The sequence below is a fragment of the Cucurbita maxima genome, unplaced genomic scaffold (genome assembly GCF_002738345.1).
Source record: "Cucurbita maxima cultivar Rimu unplaced genomic scaffold, Cmax_1.0 Cma_Scf00016, whole genome shotgun sequence".
Lineage (NCBI taxonomy): Eukaryota > Viridiplantae > Streptophyta > Magnoliopsida > Cucurbitales > Cucurbitaceae > Cucurbita > Cucurbita maxima.
In genome coordinates this window covers 2996583-3012732 of record NW_019272032.1, presented here as the reverse complement: position 1 = coordinate 3012732, position 16150 = coordinate 2996583, and the positions used below count along the sequence as shown (strand labels likewise).

Genomic DNA, 16150 nt, shown 5'->3' with positions numbered 1-16150 from the left:
AAAAAAAAAAAAAAAAAAAAAAAAAAAAAAAAAAAAAAAAAAGGAATTATTTTGCAAAAGTAATGCGTTTGCTGGGAGTCGAACTCGGGTCTTGGGAAGGCAATTATCCTAACCGTTGGACTGAGCTTTAACCAAAAAAATAAGAGAAAAGAAAAAGGAATTATTTTGCAAAAGTACTGCGGCATTTGTCGGGAGTCGAACCGAGTCTATTGCTTGAAAGACAACTATCCTAACCGTTGGACTACAAACGCTCCTAGAAGCCAAGCTGATGTAATGCATTTGCCGAGCTTTAACCAAAAAAATAGTTGAAAAATTATCCTAACCGTTGAACAAAAAACGCTGTTGGAAGACAAGTTGATGTAATGCATTTGCCAAACTTTAACGAAGAAATAGGAGAAGAAAAAAAAAAAAGAAATATTTTGCAAAGATAATGCGTTTGTCGGGAGTCAAACCTAGGTCTATAAAGGAATTATTTTGCAAAGGTAATGCATTTGCTAGGAGTCAAACTCGAGTCTATTGCTTGGAAGACAATTATCCTAACCGTTGGACTTACAAACACGGTTAGAAGGCATACTAATGTAATCTATTTGCCAAACTTTAACAAAAAAAAATAGGAGAAATTATTTTACAAAAGTAATGCATTTGTAGAGAGTCAAATTACTTGAAAGACGATTATCGTACGAAAAGCAACCTTCTTCCACATTTCGTATCATAGCCTAATGGCCTCATATTTGAGAATTTACATGTGAGGTAGAGCACGTTAATAATTTACCCGAATATATGCCAAGTTAGGAATTTTATACATAGTCTTGCTTTTAACCTAAATAAAATTGATATTGATGAGCATATAGAATATATGCCCCTTAGTTCAAAGAATATATTCCACTGCACTTTACATAATGTTCATGTATTAAGGTAATCAAGAACAGTTTCAACAAAGATTTGAGCTAGACTTGTGAAACCCCTTCTATCCCTAATTGCCCTCTCGAAACAAAATATCCCAAAAGCATCGATTCTCAAAGATATGAATGAAAACGAACGGCAACCCAAAGATTACGTATGTGGGTAGAAAAAGGGATAAAATCAAAGCACTAACAGACGCGTTTTTAACTCGTGAGACTGACGGTTAGCCAAAACAAACAATATTTGATAACGATAGACTTCGAATATTACATAATACTGATATGAAAGGGATCAGTTTAGTGGCTATTCTTTTTTATGTATTATTATGGCGTACTTGTTCTATTCTTTATATTCTTTGGGAATAAGATGATCAATAGTGAATGGAGGGGAGAATGGTGTTTGTCAATAAGTATTCCCATGCTTCCCTAGCTGCATGCATACTCATAGCTAGGTTAAATTACGTGTTTTGTTTCTCGACTTTTACAAAACCGTAATCGTATTCATTTACAAAATTAAGCGTTTTAGACTTTGACGTGACAAACTTTCATTACATTATACTCTTTCTCCCACCAACCAGCATGACATCATTGTCTCGTCTTCCTCATCTTTGATGAGAGCTTGCAAGAAGTGAGTAGAATAAATTCTGTCATTGTGAGGGAAAGATGAGTCGAGGGAATAGATCTAGACTATTCTACGTCAATTGAAGAAGTGAACTAAGTATTCTTTATAAGAGTATAAAACTATGAGGTTGACAACGATATGTAAGGAGTCAAAGTGGACAATATTAGCTAGTGGTGGGCTTAAACTGTTACCGTTACTGTTTCTAATAGATAAAAGGGCTCGTCTTCAAAAATTATAGTCACTCTTCCATCGTCCTGATTGGTTGATCCGGTAAAAACGGAGATTAATTGTCAAGCCATGCACATGCAATAATATTGCATGAAAACTTAGATTCTAATTCTCCATATTTGCTGCATTATTGAGTTTTTAGGCATCTTCTTATCATCTCATATTCATTACCTCTCCAATTTCCCCCCTCAATAATAATAATAATAATAATAATAATTTTTTATTATTATTATTATTATTCTCTCTTATAAATCAATATCCTTTTTCTGACAAAACATACAAGCTTCCTCTACATGCCATCACAAACAATAACTTGTCTTCCCACTTTCTCATGCCCTTTAAATTTCCTTACAAACCCTCCAAACTTGATATTGTATTAAGAAAAGACTACTGCCATTGCTAAACATCGAGAATGAATGGAAAAACAGGCAATACCGTTATAGACATCGATTTCTCGACAAAACCCGAACCTATAGGGGCGAAAGCTGAAAACTTGGCAGCTTCATGTAAAGCTCCAATAGGGAGTGTTTTGGGGTTTTGCAAAGAAGACAGCAACCGAGTTTTATTCTCATTGAAAGTTGGGTTGGCTGTTGTTTTAGTGTCTTTGCTTATACTTTTTCGAGCACCGTACGATGTGTTTGGCACTAATATCATTTGGGCTATCATCACTGTGGCCATCATGTTCGAATATACAGTTGGTTTGTAGCTATTCATAAACCCCACGTTTGTTTTTATTATGTTATAATGGTAATGGAGTTTTTTTGGGGTTTTGTTGTCAAAAGGAGCAACTTTCAACCGTGGTTTCAATAGAGCGCTTGGAAGCTTGCTTGCAGGAATCTTGGCCATTGCTGTTGCCCAACTTGCTCTACGCACCGGCCCTATTGCAGAACCCATTATCATTGGCATTAGCATTTTCCTAGTTGGTAACTTTCTCACCAAAATTTACGGTTTTTATAATAGCTGCGGGCAGATATATTGTTCTTTCTGGATTGGGTTGGGTTGGGTTGGATTAGCATTTTGAATAAGGTTGGGTTCATTTTTCTGAACTCGAACTAAATCGGTTTGATTTTGGGTTCATGGCAAAACCTTCGAGTTGACCCGAGTCAAATAAAATATATAAAATGTATTAAAAAAATTTCTGTATTATGTGTTTGACAGTGGTACTGAGTTCAGTATAAGAACACTTACCCTGACTAGTAAGTTTTTGTTATTTTATTGTTTTGTTTATATTATTTTATTATTTTTAAAATAAACTTTATTTATTATTTATATTATTTTGTTATTTTATTGTTTTGTTTATATTATTTTTTTTGTTATTTTATTGTTTTGTTTATATTATTTTATTATTTTTAAAAATAATTGTTATTTATATTATTTTGTTATTTTATTGTTTTGTTTATATTATTTTATTATTTTTAAAAATAATTGTTATTTATATTATTTTGTTATTTTATTGTTTTGTTTATATTATTTTATTATTTTTAAAAATAATTGTTTATTATATAATAAAAGGTTTATTATTAATTTATTGTTTTGTTTATATTATTTTATTATTTTTAAAAATAATTATTTATTATATAATAAAAGGTTTATTAATTAATAATTATGATTTATGCCTACCTTATTTTTATTTTTCTAATAGTTTTGAATTAAGGTAACATATAAATAGTCTTATTTCAATTAAAATACTTTTATATATTTTTTATAGTTTTTTTTATTATTTATATTGTTTTGTTATTTTATTGTTTTGTTTATATTATTTTATTATTTTTAAAAATAATGGTTTATTAATTAATAATTATGATTTATGTCTACCTTATTTTTATTTTTCTAGAGACAACCTATAAATAATCATATTTCAATTAAAATATTTTTATATTTTTTTATATTTTATATTTTTATTATTTATATTATTTTGTTATTTTATTGTTTTGTTTATATTATTTTATTATTTTAAAAAATAATTGTTTATTATATAATAAAAGGTTTATTAATTAATAATTATGATTTATGCCTCCTTATTTTTATTTTTCTAATAGTTTTGAATTAAAGCAAAATGTAAATAATCATATTTCAATTAAAATATTTTTATATATTTTTTATATTTGTTATATACAATATAATTGAAATATTTTTATATATTTTAAATTTTGTTATATACCGTACTTGCTTTTTATTGTTTATTTAATTTCATGATTTATTATTTTGGTTCTTTAATCATTCTAAAAAATGTTGGTATTTAATTGTCTTTTATTTGATAATATTAAACTGGGTTGTATTTAGTTATTTTTAATTATATGATAATGTTAAACTTAAGTTAATATGTTACAATTTTCGGTGGTTCTTCTCTATTGAATTTGTTTTGTTTTGTATTTTTTTTTTTTTTTGTCAATAATTATAGATTGATTTTTAATATATTTTATGCAAGATTGTGTCTGAATAATTATAAATGGCACATAAATAACGTCACCAATCCAACCTACCCAAACTTTTGGGTTAGGTCAAAACCCCTACTTATAAAGAGTGTTTCGTTTTCCTCCCCAATCGATGTGGGATCTCTCAATCCATTCCCCTTTGAGACCCATTGTCCTCGCCGATAATCGTTACTTTCTTCTATCGATTAGATTCCATCCAAATATACCCCATTTAGGGCTCAATGTCCTTGCTGTCACATCGCCTCATCCTCTTTAGGGCTTAGCCTCCTCGCTGGCACATCGTCTCATGTTCACCCCTTCAGGGCTTAACCTCATCGCTGGCACATTGCCTCATGTCCACTCCTTCAGGGCGTACCCTCCTCGTTGGCACATCGCCTCATGTCCACCCTTTCAAGGCTTAATCACATCACTGACACATCGCCTTGTGTCTATGGGATCTCATAATTCACTCTCCTTTGGGGCCAGCGTCTTTGGTGACACATTGCCTCATGTCCACCTCCTTCAGGGCTTAGCCTCCTCACTACACATTGTTTGGTGATACCATCTGTACCAGATATTTTCCTTTTTGGACTTTTCTTTGAGCTTCCTTAAAACGTGTCGGTTAAGAAAAGGTTTCCACACTCCTGTAAAGGATGTTTCATTTTACTCCCCAACCGACACGGAGAATCTCCCAATAAGTTAGAGTATGAATGATAGTAATAGTAAGTTATATCAGTAATGTGAAAGTGTGTTGAACAGGAAGTGTGACATCATTCATGAAGCTATGGCCATCGCTAGTTCCATACGAGTATGGGTTCAGAGTTTTACTTTTCACATACTGCTTGATAGTTGTTTCTGGTTATCGAATGGGGAACCCACTGAGAACTGCCATGGATCGCCTCTACTCCATCGCCATTGGAGGATTCGTTGCAGTGTTAGTGAACGTCCTCGTTTTCCCCATCTGGGCTGGCGAGCAGCTGCACAAGGACCTCGTCGCCACCTTCAACTCCCTCGCTGATTCCCTCCAAGGTTCGAACTTTTGGTTCAACTTTTAACATTCTCTCATTTACTTGAAAAACAATGTTACAAATTTGGCAGAATGTGTGGATAAGTATTTAGAAGACGAGGGATCAGTACACAACATTGGGCAACAGCTTCCCAAGGCTGTAATGGATGAATTTCCAGAGGAACCAGCTTATAAGAAATGCAAAGCCACCTTGAACTCCTCTGCAAAGTTTGAGGCTTTGGTACGCTAAAATTTACCCTTTTTCTTCTTATGAACACTATGATTCTTAATTTCTAATCCAATGGAAATGACCATTTTTTAGGCGACATCCGCGAAATGGGAGCCGCCACACGGCAGATTCAGGCACTTCTTTTATCCATGGACGGAGTATGTTAAAGTTGGAGCTGTTTTGAGATATTGTGCTTATGAAATTATGGCTCTTCATGGTGTTCTTCACTCTCGAATCCAGGTCATCATTTTGATCCTCTCAGCTTCATCTCTTGTTCCAAGTCTTGTGGGTGTTTTTAGTATGAAATTTTGAAGAAAAAAGAAACTATGCTATATTCTTCAACGCTTCATTGAAGGTTATTCGCTTTGACCCCTTACGTATCGTCGTTAGTATCACGGTTTTAAAACGCATCTGCTAAAGAGAGGTCTCTACATCCTTATAAAGAATGTTTCGTTCCCATCTCCCACCGACGTGGAATCTCACAATCTACCCTCCTTGGAGGCCAGTTTCCTCGCTGGCACATACCATTTGTAACCGTCAAAGTCTACCACTAAGGATATTGTTCATTTTGGCCTATTACGTATCGCCGATAACTTTACAGTTTTAAAATGTGTCTGATCTTCTTAGACGAAATTCAATTTTATATTCGATAGATTCATTTTTATATCTTTTGTAGGCTCCATATAAGCTCAGAATCACATTCAAATCCGAGATCCAAGAAACAGCAAACCAAGCAGCGGAGCTGTTGAGAAGTTTGGGCAAAGACATCAACAACATGCAACAATCCCTCAAAATATATCTCCTAAAGAATGTTCATACTGCAGCAGACAAGCTGCAACAAGCCCTTCACACTCACTCTTATCCCCTCACTCCCACTTGTGCCTCCCTACACCTCTCTTCCAAGCTTCAGTCCAAGCTCTCGACTGCCTCGTCGAACAGCCTCTATGATCTTCCAAGCTTGTTAGCCGAGCTCAACGGCAATGGGCCGGAGAGGAGTTTAAACCAGCAGAATAGTCATGGTGTGGCTGCAGGGACTCAAGCAGAGGCTTACGTTGAGTTTGTGAGGAAGCAGTCAAGAAGGCAGAATTCGTGGCCGTTGAGGGAAATGGATGTTTTCGACGATGATGGGGGTGTTCCTGTCGAGTTTTTACAGAGGATGAGGAAGCTAGAGAGTACTGCAGCCACATCACTGGCTAACTTTACTTCCTTGCTCATCGAGTTCGTGGCTAGGCTCGACTATTTGGTCGAAACCGTGGATGAGCTTTCTAAGATGGCCAAGTTCAAAGATATTATCATTAGCTGAAGTTCTTGATATGTAACGTTAGCCATGTGGTTTCCATCAATGGAAAGTTGTTACCCCTTCTTCCTTTCCTTCTAATTCCCTACTAATTTGTAAAGGCATAATCCTTTAGGACCCTAAATTTTCCTTCCACAAAATGCAAGAAAGAGTAATGAACAAAAGAAGAAAAGGTAGGAAAGTAGGAATAAAAGGATGAACACAGTAAAAGGGGTTATCCATGACCAGAAGGGCAACATTAACAAACCTACAGGTTGTTGAACTGTGTTCATAGCCTGTTCGACATACATTATCTAAGAATATATACAAGAAAGAACAAATCAACAACCCAAATACGGTAGAATTTGCCCTCACAATATAGAGCACTCTTAAGAAGTGTTTCCATTTAGACCAATAAATAACAAGCTTTATAATTGACAGATACTAAATAAGGAGAAGGAGACCAACATTACCGACTGACCGTGCTCCTAACACCAGATGCACATAAAAGGAAGGCTGAGATAGCTGCTTTACACCCAACTACGAGGCAATGTGTGATGTTCCATTGGCTGCTCTTGACCAGACGCTGCGTTTATACTGCTTGAGCCCAGCCCTGAGCTGCAAGCAAGCATTGCCAACAAGCTTCCACCGTGCACCCTACCTTCGGGAACAATAACTGACTTTGATGGCTTTTCGGCTTCACTGACTGCATATTTTCTGAGATTGGGACTCATTTTGCCTCGTACCATGATGAGATCTTCATTCATGTAATCTTCCATAACAACGTCTTTCATCTTCTCTGTCTTGCTGAGATTAGGCTGCTGAGTGTTAGGACCAAGTGAGACACCCCCATGAACCCTCTTATCTTGCACCAGACCGCTATGATGTGCACAGAGACCCATCTTCCCCCTGGCGAATGAATTGCATGGGCAACAGGGTTGGGTGCCATATTCAGACCCAGGATGACCCCAAGAACATCTCTTTCCTCCACCATGGGCCTTGCAGAAATCTGTGCTTCCTTGTGCACTCTTGCCACACCCTTCGAATTTGCATCTCTTACCCCCACCATGACGCACACAATAGTCGGTCCTTCCCCTAGCACTTTTCGTGCACTCGGGAACAGCACATCTCTTGCCCCCACCATGTGCCACACAGAAGTTGGTACCCCCATGGACACTCTTTGAACAAATGCCGCCTCCTTGGAAGCCACATCTTTTTCCACCACCATGGCCCTTGCAAAATGGGGTGCTTCCTTCAGCACCTTTGGTACAACCAGGAGCCGTGCACCTTTTTCCTCCACCATGGGCCTTGCAGTACATGGTACTCCCTTGTGCCCCTTTGGTGCACCCAGGCATTTGGCATCGCCTACCACCACCATGAGAGATACAAAGACCAGATAGGCCTTCTGCACTCTTGGTACAGTTCTCCTTTTGACATCTCTTACCACCACCATGACGAATGCATAATCCTGATTTCCCTCTTGCTGCTCGAGTGCATCCTTCACGGTTGCATCTTCGACCCCCACCATGGGCAATGCAATGGTCTGTGCGTCCTTCTGCACTCTTGGTGCAACCCAAGTGTTGACATCGCCGTCCACCTCCATGGGCCTTGCAGTATACAGTGCGACCCTCAGCTCCTTTGTGGCATCCAGGTTTCTGACACCTTCGACCACCACCATGTGATATGCAACGGCCAGAAGCACCTCTAGCTCCCTTGCCACATCCCTCAACTTGACATATCTTGGAATTACTACTACGATTAAAGCGTACTTGCTGCTGTTGTGTTATCCCGGAAGTACAGGTGACTGAGCTTTTTGGCATGGTTAAAATGCTCGAGGAAAGGTCTGGAACATTGGCATGTGGAACCACTTTCTCAGTAACCGAGTGAAAAATGTAGCCAACCTGAGGATTCAATGAGGGAGGTGCGACTGGTTGGGCAGTTACTGGCTTCCAACAACCTGATGTTTCTCCATCATCTGTGTTTAAGGTTTCTACAAATGGAAATGGCTTCTCCATTGACAACTGAAATGAAGGAAAACCCTGATAAATTGAAGTGACATCAGATTCAGATGGGCCAGTAGAGAGACTTAATTCCAAGTCAACCTTCGGTTTAACCGTCTGTGCTTTAAGCGACTTATTAGCTGGTTCTTTTGGGCTAGCTACCTTATCATTACCAAGATTGAGAGAAAAATCCAGATCAAGTGCCATTGAGGATTCCTCATCAGTTTCTTTAGCAGAAGACACTCTGGTGCATGCGGTTGCTGAACTACCTTTACTGTCAGAAGAACTTGAGGAATGAACGAACCGGCCAAGAGACAAAGAAGATCCAACTGACTGACAACCCATGGATTTCTCAATCGAACTCCACTTCCGCTTCATTCCCTTCGGTATGGACCGAAAAGGGACTGAAGATCCAGTAGAATCAAGTCGCAGAACGGTATCTGCACTGTCGACAGCTCCAATTTTCCCATCTTGGAAAGACTTTCCCAAAATATTTAGCACATTCAAGGAAGAATTGGCAGAAAAATTCAAGTTCTGAAAGTTTGAGCCCATTAAATTTAGTTAAAATATTGGTACCAAGACTTCTAATAGCAATAGACCAGCCTGCCTGACTTCCGGGATTTAAAAAGTAAAAGCTATGGAACTAGTTTTATTTTATTTCTTTTATGTTGAAAAAACAAAGAAGAAGCTAAGAAACTAGAATCAATTGTTTCTGAAAAAGAAGATCCCGCCCCCACTAACAAATCCCGAAGTGTCACACCGGTCCATCTTTTAAAATTCAATACGCCCTTTAGCGTATCAGATGCACCAATTACTGATGAATCCAAGCAAACTAACTTCAAAAGAGGCGTACTGGTAATCAAACAACCTGTAACAACAATTCAAAGCATAATTAAAGTAGTAAAAACGAATCATATTACTAAAGATAACAGATTTTTCTCAAAACGTAGCCCCTACTCGATCGTTCATCATAGTCAACAGGGGAAACAAAAAGGACACAACAGAATAATTTCAAAGACAGAGAAATATTAAGGTATAAACAACCATTTCAATTTGTAGAGTCTTTGGTAATGTATGGGTTCTTGACAAATCTAACAAAAGGTATTTGCATGCCTACATCTAATCGGAGGATTTCAAAAGGAAGCAAATAGTGCATATATTAGGATCAACCAAATAAAAAATTTATGTAGCAGCACAGTCTTTCTTGAATCCTTTTGGGATAAAAAGGATCAACCACAAGATGAAATCGTTTATACGGGGCGTGCCAGAAATGAAAAACAAGCTCATACCGAAAGTTAAATAAACTCCACAGCCCCATCTATTGCTATTATCTCAATGAAAAAACAACCCAACTGGTCATATGCAAAATTTTCTAATAAATCAAAAGGAGTACAGTAAACTGATAAGAGAACAGTAAATACATGCAGAAGGATCCTCGGAAGTACCTTACAAATACAAGCAAATTAATGAACCAAACAACCAGCCAACGAGCCATAATTAATATACCGACCATTTGATTGACATAGTGTTGTACATGAATGAGACAGATAATCTTTTTCAGATGTAAACCATAATCAAGAACATCTTAATACTTAATTTCAGACATGAATACCATTTTCTTCTTCACAAGAGAGGGTGGAGGAAAAAAACAGTGAGGTCAAAAGAAAAGATTTGCCAACATTTCAAATAAAGTTAGCTCAATCACTAATGAAAGAGAAAAGGTCAGCGATTAATTGAACTGTACCAAGAGCTTCAGAAACATAATTTAAAAGGCATTCCTATGCATGCCAAATTGAAAAGAAAAAAAAGACAGACAGAAATGACCAGAGAGGGGAAAAAAACAAAATCCCAAATCATATTCCAAAAATCTAACAGAGAAGATCAAATAAAACCCACTTGTTCCAATTACACTTTAATTCAAAACATAAACTCGCTCGAGGATACGTCAACAGTGAGACCAAAAGAGTAGATTCGTCGACATTTCATATAAAAGGCAGCTGAATCACGAAGAGGAAAAGCATCCCATGATTAGTTGAAGTGCATCCCGAGCTTCACAACAAAATTCACAAATCCCAGACATAAATCAGCAGAAAAAACAATCCTACGCATGTGAAATTCAAGACCAGAGAGACGGAAAAACCAAACCCCAGATCAAATTCAAANATTTCACACCCTTATAAGAATGTTTTGTTCCTCTCTCTCCAATCAATGTGAGATCTCACAACATATTTTTTAAAACACAAGTGTAGTTTCCAATTAGATTTCAAAAAAAAAAAAAAAAAAAAAAAACAAAAGACATCAGAAACAGACAGGAACTTCCTCGTAAGCTAAAACCCCAACGCCCTCCATACTTCCAGCAACACAAAACAGGGGAAAAATAAAATAAACCCAAATCAAAGAACGAACAAAGAATCTCAATTCCGGTGAAACAAACAAACACAGAGCAGAAAGACAGAAGTTCAAAGAGGGTAATAGAACAAACAAGAACCAATGAATTAATGATTGAAAAAGAGAAACAGAGGAAGGAAGTAAGAAGGATTTAGAGAAAAGAAGTAGAAGACAGAACCTGAGAGTTGGATCGAAATTCATGCGGCGATTTGGGGAAGAGGAAGCGGAGAATTTAAGGAGCGAGAAGAAGGCGCCGGCGGAGAAGGAAGAGAGGGATGAGGCAGAGGGTTAGATTGAGAAAAAGACATACAAAGGCGCACACATACAGAGAGAGTAGAGAGAGCAACAACAATCTAGAGAGAGAAAGTGAGAGAGATGCTCCAAACGAGTGGATGGTACGCGCATTTACAGGAGAAGAGGCTGCACGTTTAATCCCAAACCCGGTTCGGTTTTTATAAACTGGTACGGTTCGTTCGTACTCATCCACGCGCCTTAATTCTTTTGTTTCTTTTTTCTTTTTTTTAATTATACTCTCTCTTCCATTATACATGATTTGGCAATAATTCTGTGGGTTTCAATCATTTTTTATTTCTATAATAATAATAATAATAATAATATTGCAACAATTTCATAAATTTTAGAATATAGTTTAGGGGTAATTTGGGTTTATTTATTTTTTAAAAATTATAATTTTAGTTTTATAATTCAATTATCATAATTTCAATTTCTTAAATTTGAGAATAATACTATAAATTATCATTTTAACGACACGATTAATCAAAAATTTTAATTTTTATTTAATTCAATAACATGTGGGACATAGTATATGAATATATTTTGATTTTATGTCGAAAGATAATATAAAATATTTTTCATTTTGAAGGGTCATGTTAGGGGTGAATGTTTTTTTCCCAAATCTGACTCTTGGAAGCCTGAAAACTTTGGATTAAAATAATATATATTTTTAAATAATAATAACTGGTTATATTGCGACAACAAATCATTTCAGTAAATATTATAAAAAAAAAAAGAAAAAAAGAAATGAAAAATGTGGCAAGGTTGGAGATGACAATGAAAAACATTAAAATAATATGTAGCATGCACAAAATATCCTTTATTTACTTTTTAATATTTATATAATTTTAAAGGAAAGGAATTAATGCATTCACTCCATGGACTTCACTACACCCCGATTTTATAAATCAATAATATATTAATTCATTCTATTAAATAAAATCCAAAATTAAAAATTATAATTAAAAAGTTTAATTCGATCTGTGTGTTAATATTATTTTTTTTATTATTTTTATTTTAAAGAGCTAAAACGGTAATGAGGGAGGGAGGAGTGGCGTGGCGATCCGAAATCGGGAAAATAGGAGGGAAGGTGGTGACACGTCAGCAGATGACTATTTCTTTATGCATCGGCTTCTCCTCGTCACCGCTCCTTTTGTGTTGTGGGCCCCACTTCTTGACTTCCACGTTTCTCTTCGTTTACTNGGTTTTCTTTTTTTTTTTTTTTTTTTTTTTGTTAGTCGCGGTTTTTCTGATTTCAACAACAAAGCCCTTCCACGCGCCTGTTTCTTCGCGTGTTCTTCAAACTCCATTCTTACTCTTCTCTTTTTAGTCTTCATTATTTTGTGAAGTTCTCGAAGCGGCGTCGTTTTTTTTTTGTGACGTTTTTTTTTTAATGATTTTAAAAAACATGTTCCAAAAAGGAAAATAATAATAATAATAATAATAATCAAGGGTTTAAATTTCATTTGGCCCCCCTCCAGCTTTTGGAATTATTCTTTTTTTATATATATGTTTATTTTAGCATCTACATTTTAAAATGATTAGATAACCTTTTAATTTATGTACTAAATATTTTTTTAATATATTATCGTCATATATTACCAAAATATTAATTTTGATACTAAATCTAAATACATCTCCTCTATACCTTTTGTTCCGGAGGCAAATTTAAATATCTAAATATATATAATATTGTAAAAGAAAAATACTATTTTTAATTTTGAAAAATAAAAAAGTATAATAAAGTTTTTTTTTTTTTTTTTTTTTTGAAGGACTGATGTTTACCAAGAAATTAAAGAATGGCGGTGAGAAGGCCACAGACNTTTTTTTTTTTTTTTTTTTTTTTTTAATAATTTAAAAGTGTGTTTCTATATTTATTGGAAAAAAAAAAGTCAAAAAAGAATTTATTCTTCTTTCCCCTCTTCCACTACTTGATTTAGACCTTCATTTTTCCAACATATTAAATATTTTATAGAGTTTTATTAGATATAAAAAAAAATTAATTTTATTTAAAATAAAATCATAACAAATTTAAATGATTTTGGCAGGATATTAATTGCACTTGGAAGCATTTAAAGTTACCATATTGACTTGGAAGACTGTCGGCATAAATTTTTATTTACTGTTTTTATGTGAATAAAGAACAATATATTATTTATTATTATTAAAAAAATAATCATAGAGATTAAGAACTTATTGAACTAAAAATTAAAAAATTTAAACGGTTTTTTTTCTCAATTCAATTAAATCTTTTATATATAAATTTTTATCTATAAACTTTAAATATTTGATTTGATTGTAAACTTTAAATTATAATTTACACATATATTGGACTAATCATATGGTAAGATATTTGATATATGAAAAAATATATATATTAATGCTGATGATTAAATTATATGAATTATAGAAGGCTGCGGGTGAGGAATATTCGTGTGACACTGAGGCGCACGTGCCATGTCACATGCCAACGGCACGACAACCAAGCCCTACTCACCACGTCATCATCTTCGGCTGCTCCCTATTTCTTAGATTTTTTTTTTTTTTTTTTTTTTTTGCTTGCCTCTCCACCTAAGTGCCGTCTCTCTCTTTTTCTTCAATTATATCTACTTTTCCAAAAAGAAAAAATTATGATCAATTTTGAATTATTTTTTTTTTTGAGATTTTAATTTGATTTTTAATATTTTAGTCGTGTAGTTTTTAGATTTATTTTATTTTTAGTACATAGAACTTTTAAACTATCTTTAGAGCGGGTTAGAAAATATTTTAAAAGTTAGAGGCTTAAATCCAAAGGAGAAAGAGTAACGGTGAGGTTTTAGTACATCACATTCTACGGAAATGGAAAGTGAGATAAAGTAAGAGAGGAGAGGCCATCGACTAATAATCATTCATTCTTTCTTTAATTCACAATCACATCCAACAATTTTGTCATCTCCAACTTCTATTTTGTTCCTTTTCTAAAACTAGGAAAAGGATTTCATTTCGTGAAATAAATGATGTAAAAAAACAAAAAATTGTGCTTATGTTTTAATTCAAAGGGTTTCAAAGACAAAAGAACTTTCACGTCAATCTTTGAAGAATGTTTATTTGAGTTTATTTCATGCGTCTTAAAATGAAACGACAGTTTTGCATGAGCATGCAGAATCCTAAATCCCTCAACCAACTAGAAATGATATGACATTTCATTTCTTACGCCTTGAAATGAGACTGACCTCGAAAAATTGAACGCCAGACTTCAGGCATGAGCATGCAGAATCCTAAAACCCTCAACCAACAATATTCCCTATCTCCTAAAGAAAAAAAACAACTTTCTTAATAAAAAAAATCAACTGAATAACTTTTTAAAAGTCTAATTACCAAAAACAGTTCTTAAAAGACGCAGAAAACTAGGCCAACCTCTCGTTTGTCTCATTCACGAAGGAAAAGAAGTCAAAGCCACACAATCGTTGGATTCCGAGCTTTTCGACTTTATATGGTCTGATTGAACTTTCTACTCCCGTTTACACTGTTTGATATGCACAACCCAGAAATCTTTGCTAACACATTTATCATTAGTCCACAAAGAAAACAACTTAACTCATGAATAACAGTTGAGATCAGAGTTCGAAATATTATAGTTCCTAGTTTACTATTATGGCAGCAAAGACGAGAAAAAGAACACCTCCAACGTAGGCGATAATCTGCAAATAAAACGATATATATTAGAACAAAAACTTCCTTTGTGTACGTAACTTCCAGGAATAAGAATATGCTCCACTTTTGAGATAAAAATAGGCAACTTGAGTTAGCATCAACAAGAATAACAAGCAGCCTAGTAGGTGGGCCTAGACTTGTTAATGGTTGCAACTCAGGAAGACTGAAAAGCATAAAACTTTCTTGTTCCAGAAATTTGTTACGTTCAACTAATGGGTGGGACATTTCTAAAGCACGTATGCAATGATGCTGCTAAACTGCACAGCCATTTTGCTAATCGACACTCAATTGTCTAACGTAACTTGAGACTTTCGAGGGTGGAAAAGATAAGATATATTCATTGGTATATGTTCATGTTGAAAGGTTCAAGATAAGCACTTTTGGGTACCATAATTCGTGAGTAGCGTAGAGAACATACATTGACAACTGACAGCATCAAGTGCATTTGAAAAAACTCATGTGCATATAAGAGAAACTAATATGGGCAACTAGGACGGAACTGTTTGCGTTTGCATGATGCTATGGAATTCTGGAGGAAGAAAGAAAGAATACAGTCGCAGTAAAAATCGGACATATCTAGATTCCAGAAGGAAAAAATAACAAAAGACAACTGCTACGTCGATATTCCATTCCTTTTCATATTTGGTTGGGAGAGAAAGAATTAAAGAAAGCAAATGGGATTTCAAACAATAATTACTTTGATTTTTTTTTTTCCCCTCTCTTTGGTGGAGACAAGACTACTTTTAGAACGTTCAAAAGAGAAGTTTGACGAATAATTTCTCACTGATCGTCCTTTACTCGTAAACTTGTGCCAATAACTGAAAAACTAAAGAAATACTCTACTCCAAAAGTCTTAATTTTCTTTGCTGAAAAAGTAATAATATGAAGGATCAATTCCTTTTTCATTTTTTTTCCCCTTGTCCAGGGAATTGCTGATCTTAATACAGCCCCCTCTCCCCACAAAGGGAAAAAAGACAAATACATAAGTTTCATATCATAATCTTGGCTGGTTAGCCTTCTGACCCATATTGAACAGTTAAAAATAGTTGGTCGTGGTACGGTTTTTAAAGAGAGAGAAAAAAAAAAAAAAAAAAAAAA

General features: G+C 34.9%; 2 protein-coding genes and 1 pseudogene across 2 annotated transcripts; 1 reads left to right on the top strand and 2 right to left on the bottom strand.

Annotated features, from left to right (window-relative positions):
* The first annotated feature begins 2046 nt into the window (after nt 1–2046).
* LOC111491581 (aluminum-activated malate transporter 9-like) lies at nt 2047–6704 on the top strand. Its single transcript, XM_023140549.1, has 6 exons — nt 2047–2450; nt 2535–2675; nt 4926–5195; nt 5265–5413; nt 5495–5641; nt 6078–6704. The coding sequence occupies exons 1-6, from the start codon at nt 2165–2167 to the stop codon at nt 6702–6704; spliced, it is 1620 nt and encodes a 539-aa protein (XP_022996317.1). The 5' UTR covers nt 2047–2164.
* A 182-nt stretch (nt 6705–6886) lies between these two features.
* On the bottom strand, nt 6887–11464 carry LOC111491580. The gene is made up of 2 exons (XM_023140548.1): nt 11244–11464; nt 6887–9545 (listed from the first exon to the last, which is right to left on the bottom strand). The coding sequence occupies exon 2, from the start codon at nt 9227–9229 to the stop codon at nt 7208–7210; it is 2022 nt and encodes a 673-aa protein (XP_022996316.1). The 5' UTR covers nt 9230–9545; nt 11244–11464; the 3' UTR covers nt 6887–7207.
* Nucleotides 11465–14403: 2939 nt separating this feature from the next.
* Nucleotides 14404–16150, bottom strand: part of LOC111491583 — a 5060-nt pseudogene continuing 3313 nt past the window's right edge.